At 35.2% G+C, this 24,460-nt stretch overlaps 2 protein-coding genes across 4 annotated transcripts in view; one reads left to right on the top strand and one right to left on the bottom strand.

Annotated features, from left to right (window-relative positions):
• Positions 1–23,755, top strand: part of LOC111056226 (oocyte zinc finger protein XlCOF6) — a 65,811-nt gene extending 42,056 nt beyond the window's left edge. The window contains exon 8 of the mRNA XM_039428618.1: positions 21,729–23,755. Coding sequence (XP_039284552.1) covers positions 21,729–23,011 — 1,283 coding nt within the window. The 3' untranslated portion in view covers positions 23,012–23,755. The remainder of the gene's footprint in view (positions 1–21,728) is intronic.
• Positions 190–10,029, bottom strand: LOC111045846 (zinc finger protein 596-like). 3 transcript variants are annotated; one of them, XM_039428659.1, is made up of 5 exons: positions 9,878–10,006; positions 9,632–9,658; positions 8,613–8,726; positions 2,959–3,100; positions 190–1,117 (listed from the first exon to the last, which is right to left on the bottom strand). In XM_039428659.1, exons 2-5 carry the CDS (start codon positions 9,641–9,643, stop codon positions 396–398), a joined length of 990 nt encoding a protein of 329 aa, XP_039284593.1. In that variant the 5' UTR covers positions 9,644–9,658; positions 9,878–10,006; the 3' UTR covers positions 190–395. The 3 variants fall into 3 exon arrangements, with proteins under 3 accessions (XP_039284593.1, XP_039284576.1, XP_022187012.2); XM_039428642.1 differs by lacking the exon at positions 9,632–9,658 and having other exon boundaries at positions 9,849–10,029; XM_022331320.2 differs by lacking the exon at positions 9,878–10,006 and having other exon boundaries at positions 9,632–9,717.
• Positions 23,756–24,460: the final 705 nt, after the last annotated feature.

Here is a 24,460-nt window from a genome sequence, read left to right as displayed (position 1 = left end):
AAATAATCAAATGAACTAATTAATGCTGAAGAAATTATAATATTTTTGATTGAAAAAAAATTAATTTTCATTAGATGGAAAGATTATCACGGAACTGGATGAATATTATATAAATTCTGGAATAGAAATATATTCTATTCATTGTTTAAATTAACATAAATATTAATAAATTATGGAAAACAAATTCAAACGTGAACTGATTTTGTTAACATTTAAAACAGTTGACATCAGGTACTTGTGGATGAGAATACTGCGTGAGGTTTACTGTTCACAGAACTACTAGTAACTTTGGTGTAAACGCAGCTTTAGATCTAACATTTTCCAAGTTGAATAAATTAGTTGGTTGAGGCAAACTATTTATGATACACGCGAAGATGATATTGCAAACAACCAGTCTAATTTGTAGCGTATTTATACACATATAGTTTACTGTAATCTTCATCTTCATGATGCTTGCGGAAATGATATTGGATACTACCAATCTGAGCGCATCTGAAGTCACAGAGTTTACAGCTGTAAGGCTTTTCACCTGTATGCGTCCTCATATGACGTCTCAAATGACCTGACCGACTGAATTTATAGTCACACAATTCACAACAGAAAGGTTTTTTGTCCATATTATGTGTTCCAATATGTGTGTTTAATGTAACTAACTCATTGCATTTATAGTCGCATAACTCACAACTGAAGCGCATTTCTGCTGAATGCTTCTTGAGATGATTCCTCAAAGTAGCTGACCCACTGAACTTCTTGTCACAAAATGTACAACTGACACTTTGTACCGGTTTTACGCCGATGTGGGTTCTGACATGTCTCTTCAGATTACTGGAGTTGGTTGTCTTGTAATCACAAAACTCACAATTGGAAGGTTTCTTATGCTTCCTAATTTGCAGCTTCAAGTGAGAGAGTCGGCGAAAACTGTCGCTACAGTGGAGCGTAGCCTTTTTCACTTTATTTAGTACTTGTTTTGGTTCGGTAAACAATGTGGTTGCATCTTTTTCAATGCTGCTGCCATTGAAATGGCCAGATGTACTGCAGTTAAAAGTCCTCATATCAGGTATGACCTCCACTGTGTTGCAGTCTAGATTTTCCCAATTTTCTTCTGCATCTTGGAAATCTGAAAATTACACATAGAATCACTTGAAAGAAATTTTGGAAAATTTCATTAAACTTGTATAGGACAGACTATAGTCATAGAGGAACAATAGCATAAGTAGATATTCCATAGTATAGGGCGTTTTTGTCGCAACTTTTACTGTTAACTCAAGCCGATTATTGTCGATTTTTACTGTTTTGGCCGGGTGAAGAGTGTATGAACGGTACAATATGAGAGACTACCGGTGTCATAAAGCTTCACGGGAAAGAACTACGTGGACTATCGGCTTGAGATAACAGTAAAAGTTGTGACATAAACGCCCTATGCCATGGGATATCTACTTATGCTATTGCTTCTCTATGCTATACCGTAGTATTTACGATGTTGGATTTAGACGAGCTATTCGCTAACTCCTGCTATTTGCCAATTCAAAGCTATAGTTTTAATATGCCTCAAAAAATAATTTAGCAACTAATAGCAAATAGCTCGGCTTTTTAGCTCTTTCTATCTCAAGGTCGTGAATACCCCCTAATACGCTGTATAAGACAAGTTGAAACTTTTACAGAATTCCGTGTTGCCAAATATTGTGCAAAGTTTCAATATTTTCATCCAAGCTCATATGACTGGATATATCCTATACTATTAAACTAGCAACTTCTGTTTTTACGTTTGTATTTCACCGGATCTCGAAAACGGCTTTAACGATTTTCACTAAATTCAGAACATAGTAGGTTTATGATATAAAGATTCGATTGCACTAGGTCTCATCCCTGAGAAAACTCTCTGAAGGACATTAAAAGGATAATTATTATTCATCCTTGGGAAAACAGATGATAATAATTATTTCGTCGTCTGTTGGTGATGGAAGTGAGTGAGCGAGTTCATGTGTGTGGGACTGTGTCAAAATTATGACTCAGCTGTTGAACTTTTGTAATCATTCAATCAGCTACTGAGTGCCGGTTGCAAAAAAGCCGGGTTATTTTCAATCCTGATTAATTCCAGTAGATCCATCTTTTTGAAATGGTCTTCTCTGATTTGGTTCACGTGAAGTTAATCAGGATTAAAATTTAACCGGCTTTTGTGCAACTGGGTCTTTGTGAGGGAAATTTTTGCATTCTTCTGGGAATTAATATCAATTTACTGTGATTAGATAGAACATTTCTGTATGAATGTTATTATAATTTCTTCTCTCGTAATAAATTGTTTATGCATTTGTACTCCAGAGCGAAGCTCGGTCCCTGATATTTCAATTTAACAACCTAGTCGATACAAAGTTGTCAATTTTAATGCATCAAGTCATTAGGGTTTTGCATAATAAGATTGAAATTTGACAACACGGTCATTTTGTTCAAGTCTCAACTTGATTTGTTCAAAGTATACTAATGGGATGGACTAAAAATTAGCCAAAAATCTCAAAAGAAGTTTTGCGAGTTGTTTTCATATAATTTAATATTGATTATAAATATTCAATATTTATATTGTTTTAATAATTTTCCAGTTGTTTATTCATTGTTCTTGGTTATTTATTTTATGATAACCCCCCCCCCCAGTCAAATGGTAGAAGCACCGCCCTCTCTTAAAATTTATTTCTTCATCTGCCACTGGTTGCGACACAATACATCTCATTATTATGATATAAAACTAATAGATTAAGAGAATAATTTATATTCTTCAATGTTTGTTTCCATTACGAACTGCTTGTTAATAATCACTTTTGAACAACTAAATCATGAGTGTTGATGAAGGGCCTAGTGTCCGAAAGCGCTCCACTAATGTGAGTGGAAGATAATAGCTTTTATTTATAAATAATACCTGACTGCTATGTCGTAATTTGTTGTTCAAAAGTAATAATTATATCTTACCATTTTGTTCTTGTTTGATGAATATTTGACGATACCCAAGAACTGTTTGCTCTTTTTCATTATCATTTGGGGAGCATGCAGTGCTGCACTCTGATGTTGGTTTTTGACAGACTTCGTTCTCATGCTCAACCCATCTCGCCATCTGCAATATTGATATCACAACACAATGTAAAGTATGTTAATACACAAACAGCAGCACATTATCAACTGCATTAGGAGTTCAGCATTAAAAAATACTCCGTTTTTCACAAATAGTACGAATAAGCTGTTCTCCTATCTCTCCGCTGCCATTAAAAAGTGGACCTCTCTATGGTTGCCAGTACAACTTATTTAAAATTGTAATTATCATCTCATTTCTATAAAGTTTTTCGTGATATTCAAGTTATTAATATTGTATAATCCTATAACCATGTATTTAATAATAATAATATATTTATTTTCACAAAACAATTTTTTATTTATCATTCAGTCCTTTTGTTTTTGTTTTCAAAGTTACATTTAGTTGATGGTGCTTTCCATGACGAAACACTATTTAATAACTCTGTTGTGGTTCAGACACTGTGTTACTTGTAAATATTTGAAAAAACACTTAAATTTCTTGGAGTATTGAGGAATGCATTTCACTCCTGAAGAGGAGCTTCATCAGGCTGAAAAGTAAGTGTTTTTTCAAATATTTACAAGTAAGACAGTGTCTGAACCACAACAGAGTTATTAAATAGTGTTTCGTCATGGAAAGCACCATCAACTAAATGTAACTTTGAAAACAAAAACAAAAGGACTGAATGAGAAATAAAAAATTGTTTTGTGAAAATAAATATATTATTATTATTAAATACATGGTTATAGGATTATACAATATTAATAACTTGAATATCACGAAAAACTTTATAGAAATGAGCTGATAATTACAATTTTAAATAAGTTGTACTGGCAACCATAGAGAGGTCCACTTTTCAATGGCAGCGGAGAGATAGGAGAACAGCTTTGCCGATTCTCTACATTGCCACCTTTTTTCTTTCCATAGAGGAGAGCTGATACCGGAATAATATTATGTTTTTTTTTTTCACAGAAAAAAAATCTGTGGTTTTTTGACAATTTCTTAGTATTTTCCATTTAATAATATGATGTAATATTAACGGTTCATTCTTGTTTAAAATAATATCTTATTCGTCAAGAAAGTATATTTTTTATTGATCAAATAATAAATTTCCATAATTGAGATTATATACAAAATGTTCTGAAAACAGGTGCCCATATGTCAGGGCGTGATTCCTCTCATCAAAAGAAGAAAAAAAGTTCTAATTAACATAGGTCCGAAAATGCTTAGTCACCAAGTTATACAGGGTGGAAGATTTCAGTTTCCCTTCCGAAACGAAGCCCTACGCGTATTAGTTGGCTGTTAATTAAGATGTACAATTTATTTATTTATATATTTATTTATTATTCACAATGGAGACAACGGGTTTCCCCAAATATGTCTCCTTAGCAATGAAAATTGTACAGATACAAATGAAAAAAGAAAAATAATGATAAAAACAATATGAACTTATGCAATAATAACAATACAAACAACAAAGATAACACTTAATTCAAAAATGAAAAATACAAAGATTTCAATTACTTATTAAAAAGTAAAATTAAACAAATATTGAGAATTAAAAATTCAAAAACTTATAAAAATTAAAGAATATGATAACAAATAATGAACAAAAATTTTATCAATAGAATAAATAGCATTTATAAATGAACGACGTACCTTATGTAAAATGAACTGAAAAATTGGATAAAACAGTTTCCAGACCTGTAGCTACAGTAATTTTTAGGATATGTGACGAAATATGCAAAACTTGGTCCCGAAAAACAAGTTCATTCAAGGTACAAAATGTACAAAATATTTTTCCACAGAATTTGTAGAAATTTTCATTTCGAAGAAAAAGATGTAGAATATGTCTATAATAGACAAACGCAACCTTGAAAAATAAACCTTAATTACATACAAAACGTATGGAATATATACAAAATCTGTTAAGCTCTCTAGCTTAGTAGAATAGACTTCTTCTACAACTTTCTCTTCGAAATTAAATTTTCTACAAGTTCTGTAGAAAAATATTTTTTGTTTATTGTACATTTAACATAGTAAATCTGATTCAAACCTTAAAGGAACTTGTTTATCGGCACCAAATTTCGCTAATTTCGTCACATATCTTAAAAATTACTATAGCCACAGGTCTGGAAACGGTTTTATCCAATTTTCAGTTCATTTTACATAAAGTACACTAAATTGTACATCTTAATTAACAGCCATCACAAACAATCAAATTGACCACCTCTTGATAGATTCAATACACTACTCCAATCTCATGGTTGTCAGGACTTATAGAGGAGCTAATGTGGACTCAGACCATTATCTGGTAGGGGCAGTTATAAGAGCCAGAATAGCTAAAACAAGGAAAATACATCCAAGTAATTCTAAGAGGTTTGAGCTGAAAGCACTTGAAAATCCACAAAAGGTTGAAGAATTCCAGACAATTATAACCAATAAGCTTCTTGAAGGAAATGAACAAGCATTGTCAGAAAGGTGGAACAAGTGTTCAGAAGCTATCACGGATGCAGCTCAGAGGGTGCTGATCACCAAAGAAAGGAGGTGAAAAAGAGTTGGTTTGATGAGGAGTGTAGAGAGGCCACAAGAAAGAAAAATGGAGCATACAAGGCATTGCAACAGAGGACCAGAACTAGACAAGGAATGGAAAGGTACAGGGAATTGAGAAGAGTTGAGAAAAGGCTGCATAGAAAAAAAAGGAGTATTGAAATCCAGGGACTTGAGCAGATGGAACGATGTCATGAAATGAATGATATGAGGAAATTATACAGCCTTGTAAACAGTCAGCGCAAAGGTTTTGCTCCTAGAGTAATGATCTGCAAAGGGAAGGATGGAGAAATTATTGCTGACAGATCACAAGCACTGGATAGATGGAGAGAATATTTCCAGGAGATGCTCAACAAGAATGCTGAGATGAATGCAGAGGATATAGTACATTTTATGCAAAGAGATGAGGTAGAAGAAGAACCACCCACACTTGAGGATATTGACAACTCCATTAAGAGACTCAAAAATAATAAAGCTCCAGGCCAAGATGGACTTGCGGCAGAATTATTCAAGCATGGTGGAGGCACTCTCAAAAATGAATTGCATAGGCTGGTATGTGAGGTATGGAATGATGAAGAAATGCCAGAGGAGTGGACCAGAGGTGTTATAGTGCCAATCCATAAAAAACGAGACAGACTCAACTGTGAGAGCTTTTAGGGGTATTACACTGTTGAATATAGGATATAAGATTTTCTCAAATATTTTATATGGAAAACTAAGGCCATACACAGACAAGACAGTGGGCGGGTACCAAGCAGGATTCCGGGAGGGTTGCTCCACTATAGACCAAATATACATATTCCGTCAAATCCTGGAAAAAACATTGGAATTTGATATAACAACCCATCACTTATTCATAGATTTTAAAGCAGCCTATGATTGTATCATTAGAAGCAAATTGTTTGAGGCTATGATGGAGATGAATATTCCAAGTAAGCTTGCGAGACTAGTCCAGATGACCATGAAGAAGGATGTTTCCTGCGTCAGAATACAGAACAACTCTTCAGCGAATTTTGAAGTGCACAATGGAGTAAGACAGGGAGATGCCCTATCATGCCTGCTTTTCAATTTGGCCCTAGAAAAAGAGATCAGAGACTCCCAAATTAGCACTAGAGGTACTATGTACAACCGACTCACCCAGATTCTAGCTTATGCAGACGATGTAGACATTGTTAGCAGGTCTACAGCATCTATGAAGGACGCTTATGGAAGGCTTGAGGAGGCTGCAAAAAGAATAGGTCTTGTCATTAATGAGAAGAAATCCAAAGTGATGGTGGCTGGTGGCTCGGGGGCATTAGGCACGCATGAACGGGAAGCACTCATTGAAATTAATGGAAAGCATTTTGAGATTATGGAAGAGTTTATATATCTAGGATCTTCTATAAATGCCAAAAATGATACAAGCAGAGAGGTGAGAAGAAGAGTATTGCTAGCAAATAGATGCTATTTTGCCATGTCCAATATTTTGAAGAGCCAAACTCTGAGTAGAAAGACCAAGCTGATGCTCTACCGGACTATAATTTTGCCTGTTCTGTTATATGGTAGCGAGACATGGGCAACCACACTAGCAGACGAAAAAATGCTTGGCGTGTTTGAGGGGAAAATCTTGAGGAGAATCTTTGGGGGTGTACAGGAATCGGGAGCCTGGCGCCGGCGACACAATGAAGAGTTGTACAGGTTGTACCAGCACGCAGATGTGGTAGCCTTAATGCGAGTACGCAGGCTAAGATGGGCAGGGCACCTGATGAGAGCTGACGACGCATACCCGCCAAAGATGGTTATGGAAGGAAGACTGTACGGTCGGAGAAAGAGAGGACGTCCAAAAACTAGATGGATGGATGTGGTGAATAATGACGCCTCAGTGATAGGTGTGCGGAGATGGAGAAGTGCAGCGTTGGACAGGGATGCTTGGAGGCAGAAGTTGAGAGAGACTGTGACCCGCACTGGGTTGTAAAGCCAAAGAAGAAGAAGGAGAAGAAGAATTAACAGCCAACAAATACCCTTAGGGCAGCGAACAAAAACCTTTAGGGCTTCGTTTCGGCAGGGGAACTGAAATCTTCCACCCTGTATAACTTGGTGACTAAGCCTTTCGGACCTATGTTAATTGGAACTTTTTTCTTTTTTTGATGAGAGGGATCACGCCCTGACGTATGTGCACCTTTTTTCAGAACACCCTGTATATTGTTAATTAACTATATTTCTACAGTGTCAAAAAACGATCTGGAACGTAGCAGAGCTAGAAAAGGATAGCGCAATCTGCTCTGTTGACTGACAGACAAGTACAGCAACACCAATGTTGATCAAATATTGCCATTATAGTGGACCTCACTATAGAATAGTGTCAAGCGAGTCAAATCGTAAGTTCCAATGCTGCATCCACACTCTCGCCAAGTGCATACAAATGACGACGAGAGCGAGTGTGTGGATGGTTGCTTTGCCAGCGCTCGCCTTCATTTGCCTTCGTTCCGATTTTTGTCAAGTAAATGTGAACCAAGCGAAAGCGAGTGGCCAGCCGAGCATCCACAAATGGTCACATTGCAATGTGGAGGGCAAGACCAACGTGGCCCAGCTTACCAGCGACTTTGCGATAGTGTGAACTAGGCATAAGAGAATGATGTATCAGCAAATGGATGGTCATACGATTTGAGTCGTACTATTGTGAGAATAGCCTTAATCACAATTAATTTTCAACTTATTCAATTAAGTTGTGATCATTGTCTTATTAGATGTGAATGTAATTAAAATACAGTATGGATGAGATTCAAGTCATTGGCTTGCTATCCTTTCTGCTAGTAATAAGTGGTTGAGACAATTCATTCAATATCTACCGGTACCACATAATCTTCACTACAACACACAAGTTTCAATGAGTCCTCAATCTAATTAAAATTGGAAGTAGAGTATATAGGCCTAAGTTGTTTTTATTTTATTGACCCTACATGAAATTTTAATGAATGAAAACAGTGATAAGTCTCTTATTTGAGAATGAAATTATCATATAAATTACCGGTTGTTTATTCCAATCCATTATCGCCTTCTTGCTGTCATAAACAGTTTCGCAAATTATCACTTCACTTGCGGGCAAATAATCATCAGAGTCCGATTCTCCATTCGAATAATCCTGAAAACATTGCAGTCGAATTTTCACAAACAATAAGTGGATCTAAACCAAAATAAAACCGTACTTGAATATTAAACATTGCTATATCTTCAAAACAGCATTAACACAACTTACTATCCACACTTTATTACAAACTATCGATTAAATTTATTATAATATTTAGTGATTGTGAGCAAGAATTTTGCAAAAAAATAACATGAAATAGAAATCCTAGCATCAGGATAGCAGACTGAAGTTGCTGCACCTCAGACCACTTGACTTGGCCAGCCATTAACTATAATGGTATTCCATCAATATCGGTTGAATTTTGATAGGAGCATTGCTCAAGTAACAACATAACAAATACACGACAGTCCAATGATGGTATCGGGCCAATAGGCTTTAGCTAATCAGCCATCACTCAGAGTGGTATTCTCATAGATTTTTTTAAGAAATGAGGAGATTTTGTAACTCTTCTAACCATATTTGACTAATATTCAATTATAGGAAACTCTTATATAGTTAATTCGTTTAAAAATAGTGTTATTACTGTTTATTGGCGGCTTTAATACCTTCTGCTTCAAACTTCAATCATTACGGTACCTACAATATTGTGTGACCTGGCTGGTTCAGGTCTCTGGTGTCAAAGTTTTTGGTTGCTCCTGTTCAATGTCAGGAGCTCTGAGGTAACAGGATATCTATTTACAAACTATATTTTTGAAAGTGTAAACTTTTTCAGACAAATTAATAATTAAAACGTTTGAATATTCGTTAGGCCTATTCAAGTCATGTTTATATTGAGAGCTTAGAATCATTATTGCAGGCTCAAATATATGATGTCAAATAAATAAATGATTAATAGAAAATGTATTAATAAATCGTACTTGGACATAATGTTTTTAGGTTAACCAGGTTTTTTAACTCACCTCAAAATCCATCACAATTAAAAAAGTGTAAAAAATAAATAAATAATGATGAATGATAAATGGTATTATCAGTAAAAAATAGATTTATTTAACATACATCAAAAGATTTTAATTCTTGGTATTTAAATATTTTATTTCTTGAAACAAAACACGCAACACAGAAGTTTCTAGGTTTACCAGGTATTTGTTTCTAGGTTAAGCAGGTTTTTTAACTCACCTCAAAATCCATCTCAATTAAAAAAAAATGTAAAAAATTGATAAATAATGATGAATGATAGATTGTATTAATAGTAAAAATAGCTTTATTCAACATGCATCAAAACAATTATTAATTTACTTCTTGAAAAAAAAACACGCAACACAGAAGTTGAAGTCAAAATCAAATGTCAAACAAACCAGTGTTGCCAATGGCAATTGACAAGATTACCATACATTTTCCCCGGGATAATTCTCAAACACCCGGAATCTAGATTTCTTTTATGTATACAAACAATATATTCAAAAAATCAGTACTACAAAAATAATAAAATGCAAGCACAATTTATAAAATAGTGACTGGACTATAATATAGTGATAATAACTGTGTGGATTTTTTAATGGTTGTGCCACAATTCCGCGTCCCACACTTTTAAGTCTTTAAATCAAGAGATATATTTTTTCAATCCATATAAAAAATAGATTAATACAAGAAAATAATAAGAACTCATGTTTTTATTGAGAGATAATAGTAGTATGAATAATTTATATCAATTGAATATTTTTTTACAGTAATGATGGTGGCAAGATTGATTCGTTTAGATTTAAAGATCAAAATGGTGAACTGTGACATGACAACTAAACCATTTAAAATAATTTATTTTTTGTTCTAATAGATTTTTCTAATTACTTTTTGTCGCATGAAAATAGAATTATTATAGCCAGCTTTTAATAAAACGGATAACAAGGTAAGTTTTAATTTACTACCTACATTCTCTTGGTAGCCTAGACAGATAACTTAACCTAAGAAGTAGGCAATAATATTTATATACTACACCTAATAATAACTCCATCCTACTCTACCCACACTACTCTCGGTCTCGGAAACGTGATGTTATTTTTTCCTTTCATGATTATGTGTAATCTTCTTAATTCAAAGTATGTGCAATCATAATAATCATTACTTTGACTACTCCGTTAACGTTTCCCCCTGTTTTGAAACAACACGTGTAGTCAGCCGAAGGCAAATAGATCTAACTTAGATATTATAGGTATGACAAATATCGCGTAACGTATCTTGAATTAGGGTGTGATCAGATTAAATGCGTATAATATGTGCAAGTGCACTTAAGATCATTCTTCATGCATGAGCCGAAAAACAAAATCTCAAAAGTGCTACTGAATCACATCATCACATGACCTAACTTGCATGATTTATGTTTTGATACACTGAACGCAAGCAGCAAGTGCACGTATGTTCCAATTGCTCTTTCCAGATTAGTTTCTCATCTGCACGCTTGCTTATGCATAACCAAGCAAGAACTTGCACATAGGCTATACGCATTCAATGTGATTATACCTTTATTCCAATTTTGGAGTCCAAAACCCAGGTTTTTAACTTATGTGCAGCTAATTTTGCACCGGGTTTGTCAGGCTATTGGTTGTGACTCCACTGGTGTCCTAATGGGCAGATAAAATATTATTATGCAATGTACCCAGTCATTCTACTTTTTATTTCATCTTCTCCCACCATTGTCTTTTATAAAGTAGGCCTACATTCAATAGTATCTTACTTACAGTATTAATATATATGGCCTAATTCATGTCGTATTGTAGAGGCAACAATTGCAGTTAAAAAGGAGATCAATAACAGGCAAGAACCAGCACCAGAGTGCAGCACTGCATGGTCTCTATTTGATGATGAAGTGACACAACCTGCAGGACGTTTCTGTCAAGGCTTCTTCACAGAAAATAATCATGGTAAGGTTAATTCCATTCTAGTTAAACAACTGAGTCAGCTCCACTATAGTAGAATTCACGCTTAGAATTCAAGTCAGTGAACACGATAGGACTATGATAGGAGTTGACGATTTTCTGCAGTACCTCTGCTTTCCATCTTAGTAGATATAGGGTATGTGTAGCTTATCACTTTTACTTTTTCCGTTTTCCCAGCAGTCCTGAGGCTGCAGGAGTCGTCATGATTTATAAGGATTATCTCCTGTGTATGTAAGTGTGATCATCTACATATTAATTTATGTAGATGTATGGCCGGTCTGGCAAATATCCTCTGAGCTGTTTTACAATTACTCTTCTGCTTGCATATCTATGTATTATTCTTTATATGTATATCCGATGTAACATCAATAATTGCTGATCCTTGTTAATAATAATAATTATAAGTTATTTGCAACTGCAAGTTTGGTTATGCATGACCAAGCTTGCAGATGAGAAACTAAGGTGGGCCGGACACTGGAACCAATTTCGTCCAAACTAGCATCGGCCGAAAACTACCGAACGATCCCCCAACAAAGAAAGCTAAAGATGCTCGTCCATGGCAACAGCTTCATACATTCGTGCACGGCCGTCTCTGGCCGATCAATTTTTCGATCCCAATTGAATGGGATTTTCCGGCTCTATCTGGACGAAGTCGAGCTGAGACAATATCATCCTAACCTCAAAATTGTTTCATTGTCTTGTCTGTTTTTTATTTTTGAACTTGTTCTGTTTTATACGAAATTTTTTATAGGAAGTTTTAACTATAGACAATGAAAAGTTGATAAGTTTGGTTCAAAAGCATGTTTCATTGTGGAATATGAGAGACAAAAGATAACATCGTCGTGATGTTCAAAGGAATCTGTGGACAAAGATTGCTGAACAAATAGGATCTGGTGGTAATATTTTTGTAATGAATAACTAATTTAGTGGATCAATTTTCAAAATCTCAATATAATCATTGTTTATGAAAAAATTTGGTGGCTATGATAGTAGTTAATTCAATATTGGCAACCAGTCAACTACTGAACTAGACTGACGTAAACGGTTCCAATGGACGACCGTGTTCGGCCGAATTAACGGCCGGCAGATTCGTCCGATCCAACGGACGAACGGATCGGTTGAATACGGCTCCAGTGGACGGTTACCCTTAATCTGAAAAGAGCAATAGGAACACACATTGAACTTGCTGGTTGGTTCTGTGTGAGCAGCTACATGCACGTCACAACGTGTTTCAATGGCACTTGTTTCTCTGATGCGCACTTGCACATATACGCATTCAATGTAATCATACCCTATGATTTGAAAGAATAATGGCTCTTTTTATGTTCACAGTTGATCAAGAAGCAGAAGAACGTTTAGAAGACGTGAATTTGAGCAAAATTAAGAGTGAACCTGGAACGCGGCCTTCTAACCACATACAATATGGCCGTTCCAAAGCCACAAAAGTAAGTTTTCTCATTTAAAAAATAAAATGTAAATTTTTGTATTTACAAAATTCACTTATATCTTTTGAGTTGTTGTTCAAAAATAGACTACCTATATAGTAGATCAACCTCTGGTAATGCGAGGAAATATTTTGGATCATGATCTAATAATCTTGCTTTGGGGCCCTCCTTGATTTGAGGGAACGTCGAATATTGATACATTGAAACAGTGACTTAACCATAGAGAAACAATAGCTTAAGTAGATATCCTATGGTATAGGGTGTTTATGTCGCAACTTTTACTGTTATCTCAAGCCGATTACTGTCGATTATTGTCGATTTTTACTGTTTTGACCGGGTAAGAGTGTATGAACGGCGCGGGGGCGCGACAGTCGAGACCAACGACATTCGAGACTTACGACCGTAGAGGACTGTTTTACAGTCCTCTACGGTCGTAGGCCTCGACTGTCGGGAGTGTACGAAAATAAGAGTGGCCTCAACTGTCGCCTAACGCAGGCGTCATTTGAGACCACTTTTTCAGGAGTCCTCTCCCGTCGTAGGTCTCGACTGTCGGGGCTGTACAAAAATTAGAGTGGCTTCAACTGTCGCCTAACGCAGGCGACATTTGAGGCCACTTTTTCAGGAGTCCTCTACCGTCGCTGGCCTCGATTGTCGCTGAAGTCTCGACTGTCGGGCCTGTACAAAAATTAGAGACTCGCTTGCAGCAGGCGACAGTTGAGGACACATCCTACTGCGATTCCAGACAAAATACATTTTATAATGATTTTAACTTCTGATTTGTTGAAAACTAAATAATGGAAACTTCCTTCATAAAAAAGCATATGAACTTTGAAGGTAGATAGTGCTTATCCTTGAAGGATTTTCAGAACGATCATCTTTGTGAAGAATTACAGTTTAATCAGTCAAGTATTTAGCGTGATGAGCTCACATACAAACAGACAGAAAGACAGACACCATCTCGTCTTATAGATGGATAGAAGATAGATAAATATTTAGATTTGTCAATGAAGGAGGCATAATGCAGTAGTAATGGATTCCCATTACTTAAAAATATGTTTAGGGACCATCATTCAAGTACTGGAATGTATATGACTTGACCACCTTTGTTGACGAAACTCAATTGGAGGAGTCCTCTTTTTCAGGAGTCCTCTGCCGTCGCAGGTCTCGACTGTCGGGGCTGTACAAAAATTAGAGTGGCCTCAACTGTCGCCTAACGCAGGCGACATTTGAGGCCACTTTTTCAGGAGTCCTCTGCCGTCGCAGGTCTCGACTGTCGGGGCTGTACAAAAATTAGAGTGGTCTCAACTGTCGCCTAACGCAGGCGACATTTGAGGCCACTTTTTCAGGAGTCCTCTACCGTCGCTGGCCTCGAATGTCCCCGGTCTCTACCGTCGCTGGTCTCGACTGTCGCAGGACTCTTCTGTCGTTTGCCTCGTTTGACATCGACCCGAACGGCGCAATATGAGAGACTACCATCGTTATAAAGCTTCACAGGAAAGAACTACGTGGAAATTATGTGGACTATCAGATTGAGATAACAGTACAAGTTGCGACATAAACGCTCTATACCAGAGGATATCCACTTATGCTATTGTTTCTCTATGCTTAATCCATATTAAATCATTCTTTGGCATTCCATTAAAGCAGAAACGACCTATTTATTCATCTATGAGTACTATGCCATTCTCATTTTGATCCTTTGCATGCAAGTATAATCAGTACCACTGATTGTATTTAACAGTTATGGTATTCTGTCTTCTATGAAATGAATATTACAATATTTAATTAGTTATGAAATAAAAACACACATATATCGTCAAATTCTATAGTTTTATTTGGTACAGGACCATGGTTTCGTGACCACGGTTCTACAAGATCGAATCTACTCAGTCGAATTTTCACAATATTAGTTCTTTGTAATTGTTGAAATGATCTATTTCTTGAATGATTTTGTATGTTGTGATCTCAATTTTCAGATGGCGACAATTGCTGTTAAAAAGGAGGTGAACAGCCAAGAATCAGCGCCAGAGTGCAGCACTGCTAGTTCTCTATTCGATGAAGTCACACAACCTACAGGCCAAGGACTCTTCGGAGTAGAAGAAGAAGAAGATTTTGGTGAGATTCATTTCTTCTTATCAATCAATCGACTCAGCTTGTAGAGTATTCTAAGACTCTGTAATCGGTAATAATTTTGCCAGATAAGGATGAAAAATATGCTGAAAAGATTGCTGCTGAACTAGCTAATTTAGGAATATTGCACAGTATAGAAAATCAAGGTTAACTAAAAGGAGTGCTTAAGATTCAGACTTGAGCTCTGCTCCGCAATCGAACGTCACTCGAGCAGATCGATAGATGATCGCATGTCGAGTAAGAGCGGAACGTGAACAGAGCGTGTAACAGAGCTCGAGCTTGGCAAGCTCCTAGGGCGAACTAAACAATAGTTGTGCATGCGCGGTTAACGTTTTTGTTTTTAACGTTTGTTGATAGTTACGATCTCTGTGTTAGCATATAAATAACATCAAAATTAATTATTAAATCAATAAAATTAAATAATATGAAACTATAAAAATATTTTTAATAATAGGTACCAGCATATTAGAATTTTTAAGAAAGAAGCCGAACTCCCAACCAAGCCTTTCACCTTACAAAACATTGACATGCAACTTTTTTGTAATAAAACTACAACATAAATGTAATAAACTTAATTTTTATCGTCAATTTATTATATAAACACAATGTAATAAGGCTACCCAGCAATTCCCTGGTCAGAATATTTTATTTAGTTTTGTCATCCGATCAGCTGGATTGAACGTTTCACATTTGTGAGGTTGGGTTGAAGCGAAGTCAACAATATGACAAGCGCGCGATCATCCTTCGAACCTCTAGCGAACCCTTGCGTAACATCTCGCGTAACGTTTATGATCGGAGCGTGTTCGAGGCGCGTATATCTGTACGCACCTTTAGACTCAACAAATGGCCTGATCAATCTGTTCAATTTTCAATTTTATTTTTCGTCATAAATACATTGAAATTTCATTGTGCTGCTTCATTTCCTACTGCTCTTAGTTACCTACCGTACTAACTAAAAGCTGGGGCTCAACACGTGCATAGATAAAATACTGCAAATACAAGGAGTCATACAGATTACTCTGAGAGTGAACAGGATAGAACATTGCAGACGACTGCTTCAGAGCAGCAGAATCCCTACTGTTGTGTCACTCTACAACATACTGGAATCAATGATACATGACAGGAGATCTAACACCACCTTAACCAGCCTCCACACAGAAGTTAAGCAAGTCCCCAGAATATGCAGGATCTTAGGACCAAGCCACATGAGGCATAAAAATATTTCAATAAAATTTAATTTATTATTTTAAACAAGAATGAATAGTTATTATTACATAAGATATACCGGTATCAGCTATCCTCTAGAAGGCAGTGGCATGGCAGAGAATCGGCAACGCTGTTTTCCTATCTTTCTCCACTGCCATTATAACGTGGACTTATATCTAGTTATAGATAGTTTCATTATATCTAGTGGACAGGCTCAACTATATGGAATGTAGTAATATATTAATAGCATACATTATTCACACTGTCATGTTACAGTTTGTCTGCTTGCATTGAAGTTTCAACATAATGTAATGTTTGACAGATTAATTTCTCGATAATTAGGTTTTTGATATTGGAGTATCGATAGTAATATCGATATTGGAGTATCGATTGTAATATCGATTCGATTATTTGCCATCGATGCTCCAATATCAAAAATCCAATTCTAGCTGACAAACTGTAACATTACAACACATAGGAGATGACTCCAAAGCATTGTCGACTCCCGCAAACCTTAGATTACATGTAAGTGAGTGTACTGATTTTTTGGTTAAGAATAGAATGACTTTTTAATTGATAACGGGGCGAAGTTTGGACAGTATTGTCCACTCTAATTTTTAATCACGAAGTTTAACTTGTGGTAAACTACAATTTGATTACTCATATCTCATTTCTTTACTAAGATTTTGCATGTCTACAGTTGTGCAAGAGGTGGCAGAACGTTCAGAAGATGTGGACTTGAGCACAGCGGAGAGCAAACCGGGAATATGGCCTTCTACCCGCAGACAATATGGCCGTGCCAAGGCAACAAAAGTAGGTGCATCCAACTGTCTTAATCTTATTCTTTACTTTATTTTTTATTGATTTATACAATAAGTACATCATCAAAGATGATAGGGAGAGAAAATATAAGGTAAACTTGTGCTATTCCTCTCCAAAATTCAGATAAGGTACACATAGTCCGAAATAGGATAATAGACGGTGCATAGGCACTTGTAGTTGCTCACTTTATAAAATTTCAGTTCTTGATTAATTTTACAAATTAGATTTTAGAATTTAGATGCTTCAGAACCAAACATATGAGATAAAAATGACTCATTATCACTAAAATAGAAAATATTCACATAATATTAATATTCATAATAATATTCCTTTAATATTATTAGAGAAATAATTTTTAAGGACAAAAAAAACATTTCGTGATTCTAAAAGCACAGGTGTTTATCGAATTTAATGAATTATGTTTGATAAATTATATTAAAGAATGAGCTAAATTAAGCTACATTAGGCTGGTTAGTAATGCTAGAACATAAACATGTTCATCATCAGCGACATGCTTCGAATATGAAAAGAACAATAAATAAACCACTTGAAAATTACAAATTATAATACTAGAAAAATAATTTAACATGAAATAGAGCAGTGCAGAAAAATATGAGAAACAAAAACCTAACCTAAAAAAATTTTAAGAGCGTATCGCTGTGATGACACAACAATGTATGACGACTGTGTACCATGCATGCTCTAGCGTTAATAGCCAGCATTTAGTGAAAAAGCATGATTATTATTATTGACCAAGATCAAAAAGAAAGATTGTGTATTAGAATAAAATGAAATAGTATTAAATTAGTCAAGCTTGCAGAGTGTCTCAATTCTAACAGAATCAGGCAATTATTTGTCTCAGCTAGTAAAAATGATTTTATCTTGTTTAAGTTCTTGTAATCCATTGAAAAAGACTCAAAAATAGTCTACTGTTACAGTACGCATCATGTAGCTTTGTCTCCGTGACTTTGAAACAGCATATAGGCAAGGTATGGTTCGCGGGGTAATATTCACGGCTTTGCAAAAACATCAGGCTTCAGAGACTCTAGATCCCTAGATGGAGGAAGGTCCCTACAGAGCTTTCTTGAAGGAAGCACCCTACACGCACAGAATCTTCATGAATGTTAAGGTGCGTACAGATATACGCGCCGCGAACATGAGCAATTCTCTTTTAATCAGCTGATGCCAAGCTTTTTATATCTGTATCTTACATTTTCTGTAAAAATACAGATATAGTCAGCTGATTAAAAGTGAATTGCTCATGTTCGCGGCGCGTATATCTATACGCACCTTTAGAGTTGCAACGTATCACCAACATTGGATAAAGCATATTGACCGAATGTCAGCTGATAGGCCATGTTGTGCTGCATAAAAAAAGAATAAGAAATAAGAATAAGAGGCTGTGCTCTTTCAGTGGTTGTGGATAAAAGGACAAAACTCAAAAAATCTCCTTGGGTATCTTTTAGGATGCAACACGTTTCTTATGAGAAGATACTAAAGAGCATCTGTTGCTTATGGAAAGATACATTTTTTAAAAAGTTCTATGTTTTGAATGAGTTGTATTGTAGTCTAGTAGCCCTCCGCCGATAGGCAAAGCTACAGGACCCGGACTGTACAGTTTATAGAGATTTTACAATTTATCCTATTATATTAAGCAATTTCTGTATATATTTTTAAATCTGGTTATTTTTATATCTGGATATTTATGTTCAACGGATCTCGAAAACGGCTCTGACGATTTTCACGAAATTTGGAACATATTAGGTTTATGATATAAAACTTCGATTGCACTAGGTCTCATCCCTGGGAAAACTCGCTGAAGAACATGAAAAGGATAATTCATCCTTGGAAAAACAGATGATAATTTCGTCGTCTGTTGATAACAGAAGATTCATGTGCCTGTGTGTGAGATCAGCTGTGTAATCAATCAGCTTACCGTATCTCGCGAGAAATCTAGAAATTTTAATAGACTCGATCAAAATAATATGATTTGTTGACATGACATGATAATCATTCTAAACTAGAATATATCATAATTTTCAAAGTTATTCATTATTTGACAATTTTAAGTGATTAGTGAATGTTTTTTTGTTATTCCATATGGTTTGTCAATAATCTACATTAGAACGTTTTTGTTTTCAAATGTTCGGACTGAAAATTGAACCTGAATTCAAGTGTATGGAACATAACCTACTTTCTGGACTATTTATAGTGTATAAATCAAAATTCGGGGAAGAAACAGTTTTGGGCTGTGCCTGTTAGTCTTTCCCCAATCATTTTAAAGAATTGTGTTCTGTTCATCAATAGTTTATAAATTAATTACGAGCGAAGCTCGGTGCCCCGATATTTTGAATGAATATAGAAATATTGGCTGGTCTCAATATTTGTTTACCGACAGTATAATATAACGATATCATTTAACCATCGCATTGATGTGAATATTGCAGATGGCGACAGTTGCAGTTGATATCAGACAAGAACCACCGCCAGGGTGCAGCACTACATGCTCTCCTAATAATAGTGATGATGATGATGATGATGATGATGATGATACACAACGTACAGGCTATCTTTCTCAAGAGATCTTTGAAGAAGAAGCGCATGGTAAGATTTAGTTTATTATCCAATTCTTAGTTCCACTGCATCTCCAATAATGTGCCGGTCCCGGCTAAAGTATGACAGCCGTGAGGTTCATTGACGGCTCAAATTACACAGGATGTCCCAATATAGGTGTAACAAATAGAGCAGCGAAATAAAAAACCTAACCTCAAAAAAATCTGCTCGGAGGCTTTCGCTGTGATCACACAACAATTGACCATATGAATAAAATTGAGCGTTTGCTTATACTTCTAAAATATGGAGAATATGCTTCATTTTCTATGAATGAACGTGAGCAAAACCTTTTGCTCATGCTCATCAAAAAAATAGTTTAAGCATTTGCTCAGAAGTAAAAGCTTATGCTCAAAATTGTATGAATAAACTAGAGCATTTGCTCAACTTTTGAAGCAAATGCTTCAAAAAAGGTTAGTCTAGTCTGGAGCAGCTTTTCACCTTCTGCTCATAGTAAAATGGCTCAACTAATTCGTGTGAGTGAAAGTATCTATACCAGATACGATCACAAACAATAGTTGAGAACTATAAAACTCGTTTTAGATACAACCATGATATATATCATCATTATTCCTACAAAATATATCTATCCCATATAAAGATAGCAATCACAGAATAGGAAATAGGCATTTAAGAAGATGAGAGTGTAGACGATTATAAGAAGGCTATTGAGATTATAAGATTATGATAAAGATGACATTTTTTCACGCTATTCAGAACTCAACTAACCTAAAACTCAATTCATGGATAGAGAACAGAGCAGACGACCAAACACAAGCGGTGTCTATACTTGCATATTTAGCGCTTCAAGAGCTATAAAAACAAAGTAAGGCCACAAAGGCGAATCAGCTGATGAAAAATTTTTATAATACGTGAGCATTTGCTCCAGAGTTCAGGAGCATAAGATAAGAGTATAAGGTAAAGCTTATTCATATAAAAATGAGCAAATGCTTATGCTTCTACCTAATGCTCATGAGTAAAACCTTATGCTCCATGTTCATGCTCATGAGCATATGCTCTGTTTTTATTCATATGACCCAATGTATTTCGACTTTGTATCAAGCATGTTCTACCGTTATTGGCCGGAAACGATCTCACCAGAAACGAAAACTAGGTTTGAGCGGCATTTTGGTATAATCAGATGATTTTAAATTGGGTTTGTAATTTGAATTTTGTTGGTTTAGAATCAACTTTCGCTCAAAATTAGGTTTCGTTTTGTTGAATTCGGGCCTAATACCTGTATTAACAAGACTGGACCGTTTTATTTTTAATGGTATAGCTGTTTTCTGTAATGTATTAGTGCTCTAATAATCGCTTATAAGCCTTTCGCTAATGACACACCATGCATGACGAGCATGTGTGTTCACACATGTTCAACACACTTGTCCTGTCGTTAGTGGCCACTCCTGTACAAAAAATTGATTGTATGAATCCCTATAAAAACGCTCAGATGATCTCAACTATTTGAAATGTATTTATTTGAGTCTTCACTCTGCAAACGAGTTGTGAGTAATATTGCAAATATAACTCGGAAATCTGTTTCTAATAATGATTTCAGGGTAATTACCTCATTTTGGCTCTATTGGGATGTATTGCTCAGTAATAATAATGTAGCTTTTATTTTTAAATTTAAATTTATTACTGAGAAAAAAATCAATTTGTTTAAAATTATTACAACACCTAAAATTTAATCTTCATTAATAGACAATAATCACAGTCACCTCTAATTGTACAGACATTGATAGAATGGCAACGTTTAATGTAGGTTCAGTCAACTTGTCAATTTTTGTTTAAAATGAACGAGTTTAACACATGTTTCCTTTCATTTATATAATATGAGATCACTTGAACTCGAAGATTTTCATTATGATATTTTCAATTCACTCTCAAAACTATGCATGTGTATTTTTCAGATTTGCAGGAGGCTGCAGGAAGTTCAGAAGAAGTGGAGTGCAGCTCAGCGAAGAGCGAACCAGTGATGTGTCCTCCTCCCTGCAGCACATCTCACCAGAGCAATGCCACACAAGTAGCTGAATTAGACAGCAATAAAACACATTCTATCAATCAACCAAATAATTCCCATGCAAAAAAGGCTATGCTCTATAGGTGTGCTCACTGCAGCTATGAAACTCGCCAGTTGCAATATTTGAAAAATCACATTGCAAAAAAACATGCTGGAGAAAAACTCTCTAAATGTGTTTTTTGTAATTACAAATCATCCAATTTAGTTGATTTGAAAAGACATCTTAAAATGCATTCTGGCGAAAAACTCTCCAGTTGTAAGATCCGTGATTATAAAACTGCTCAATTATTCAAACTATTAAAACAGGTGAGTTACAAAGCTACTGTAACTCACCAGTTGCAAGATATGCAAAATCATGTTCCAAAACATGCTGGAAAAAAACTTCACATCTGTGAATTTTGTGATTTTAAGTGCACCCAATCGAGTAGAATGAAAAGACATATCAGAACTCATACTGGGGGGAAACCTTTCATTTGTGAATTATGTGGCAAGAAGTACAGTTCTTTATCTGCTTTGAAAAATCATATCCCAATACATGCTCAATACAGTTGTAAAATATGTGACTATAAATGCTCTAATCCAAAGAATATGGAAATTCATATGAGGAAACATACAGGGGAAAAACCTTTCAATTGTGAACTCTGTGACTATAAATGCTCTTATCAAAGATATCTGGTTGAACATCTCAAAAAGCATAGGCCTACAAGCAACTCATATATCTGTGAGTTTTGTGGCCACATATGCCCTCGCTTAGCTAAGCTGAGAATTCATCTCAGATCACACACACATGAAAAGCCTTTTAGCTGCAAATTGTGTGACTTCAACTGCAAAGATTCATCAGCTTTGAGAAATCATCTCAAAGTACATTCAGACAGCAAACCTTTCAGCTGTGAACTCTGCGACTTCAAGGCCTTCCGTTTTGGCCATTTGAAAAGTCATCTGAGAGTACATACAGGCGAAAAACCTTACAGCTGTAAACTCTGTGACTATAAATTTAATCGGTCAAGTCATTTGACTCATCATATGAGGACGCATACAGGTGAAAAGCCTTACAGCTGTAAACTCTGTGACTTCAGATGCGCTCAAATTGGTAGTATCCAATATCATTTTCGCAAGCATCATGAAGATGAAGATTACAGTAAACTATATGACTATAAACCTGATACAAATTAGAGGTGGTTTAAAAAAATATTGGAATATTGTGTAATTATTATATTGTATAATATAATAATGAATTATGTTCATATGCAATTATGTAAACGGGGACATGCATTGTTGCCTGGTTTGGTCCATATTCTATGATAAACGAATGAATTTATTGGATAGGATGTAAGCATACAATAAGGATAGAGAATTGTTATACTTTTAGTAACAATGTTTCCTCTATGATATAAGTTAGATTGAATGCACTGTATATTCATATATTGTACCGTACATGTTAGAATAAATACTTATTTCATTTCATAATTTCTTTATTCATAAATTTGTACAGTGTATACAATGAATAGTGTCAAAAATATATAATTATCTTTGATTGATACAATTAAAAATAAAATACATAACAATTAAAACATCTATATACTTATATAATAATGTAAATTTCGATTATTAAAATTTTCAGATGTAATGTTTTTATATTTAAATATAGAATATTTATTTATAGGCTGGTTAAATAATATTTTTCTAATATAAAGTATCCAAGTTTACTGTTGATAGTGTTGATATGTTATTGTTATTTATGACGTTATTTGATACTACTCAATGTATTATGGTTTTATTAAGTAAGTATACGGTGCTGATCTTGCTCAATTATTTAATGTGAATATTTCATTTCGATACTTGCAGATATGATGTTGGACATACAATGTTTAAATGTTTACAATTTGTTTTTGCGTTAATAAAATGAATGGAATCAAACAATATTAATCTACATTATGCATCTCTCTCATCTGACATAATAATTACTTTTTCCTACAGTTACGTTGAAAAGTGGCCATTGCTGCACTGATTACAGAACGCAAAGAATCACTTTTCCGCTCTAGTGCGGGAAAAATTTTTCTGCACTCCAGATTTGCAACATGGCAACGCAAAATACTTAGTAGGTTATATGGAGCAACAGTGCAGCAAAATCAAAATGAAGTTGGTAACAGTGAGTGGGCTGCTATAGTGAGCAGAGGTGCAACGAAGCACAACGAGCAAATTATTAAGTATATATTATAACCAAGGACAACATTTTTATTCAATTTGACAATAAATTAAGGTTTTTATCAATAGTAAAATTACACAGAAAAACATTTGATGGATTTCAGGCAATTTTACCCATAATTACCCACTTTTCATATTCAATGGTAACTGTAGGAAAAACTTAATGTGAAATACGTGCGCAAAGTTCCTCTGCTGCACTCAAGAAACCATTCCGCCCTCGCCTACGGCTCGGGCGTAAACGTTTCTTTCGGTGCAGCAAACTATCACTTTGCGCACTAGTTGCACAAATAACTATTTTCATATCAAATCTATTTCCTTTCTGCTACAATACAATACAAAATAAAATAGAATAAAATCTTAAGAACTAACATTTCAAACTTACTGAATTATTAGGAAGCCTGAGCACAAGAAAACTAA

Source organism: Nilaparvata lugens, chromosome 1 (assembly GCF_014356525.2).
Source record: "Nilaparvata lugens isolate BPH chromosome 1, ASM1435652v1, whole genome shotgun sequence".
NCBI classification, from domain to species: Eukaryota; Metazoa; Arthropoda; class Insecta; order Hemiptera; family Delphacidae; genus Nilaparvata; species Nilaparvata lugens.
The sequence above is the reverse complement of the archived record's forward strand: the minus strand, read 5'-3'. Positions and strand labels throughout refer to the sequence as shown.

Coding starts and splice junctions, on each gene's coding strand:
- LOC111045846 (XM_039428642.1), bottom strand. CDS start 9,944: ATGTTGAATAAAGCTATTTTTACTATTAATACAATCTATCATTCATCA. Junction 3,101..8,612: donor TGGATTGGAATAAACAACCG/GTAATTTATATG, acceptor TCAATATTGCAG/ATGGCGAGATGGGTTGAGCA. Junction 1,118..2,958: donor CATCAAACAAGAACAAAATG/GTAAGATATAAT, acceptor TGTAATTTTCAG/ATTTCCAAGATGCAGAAGAA.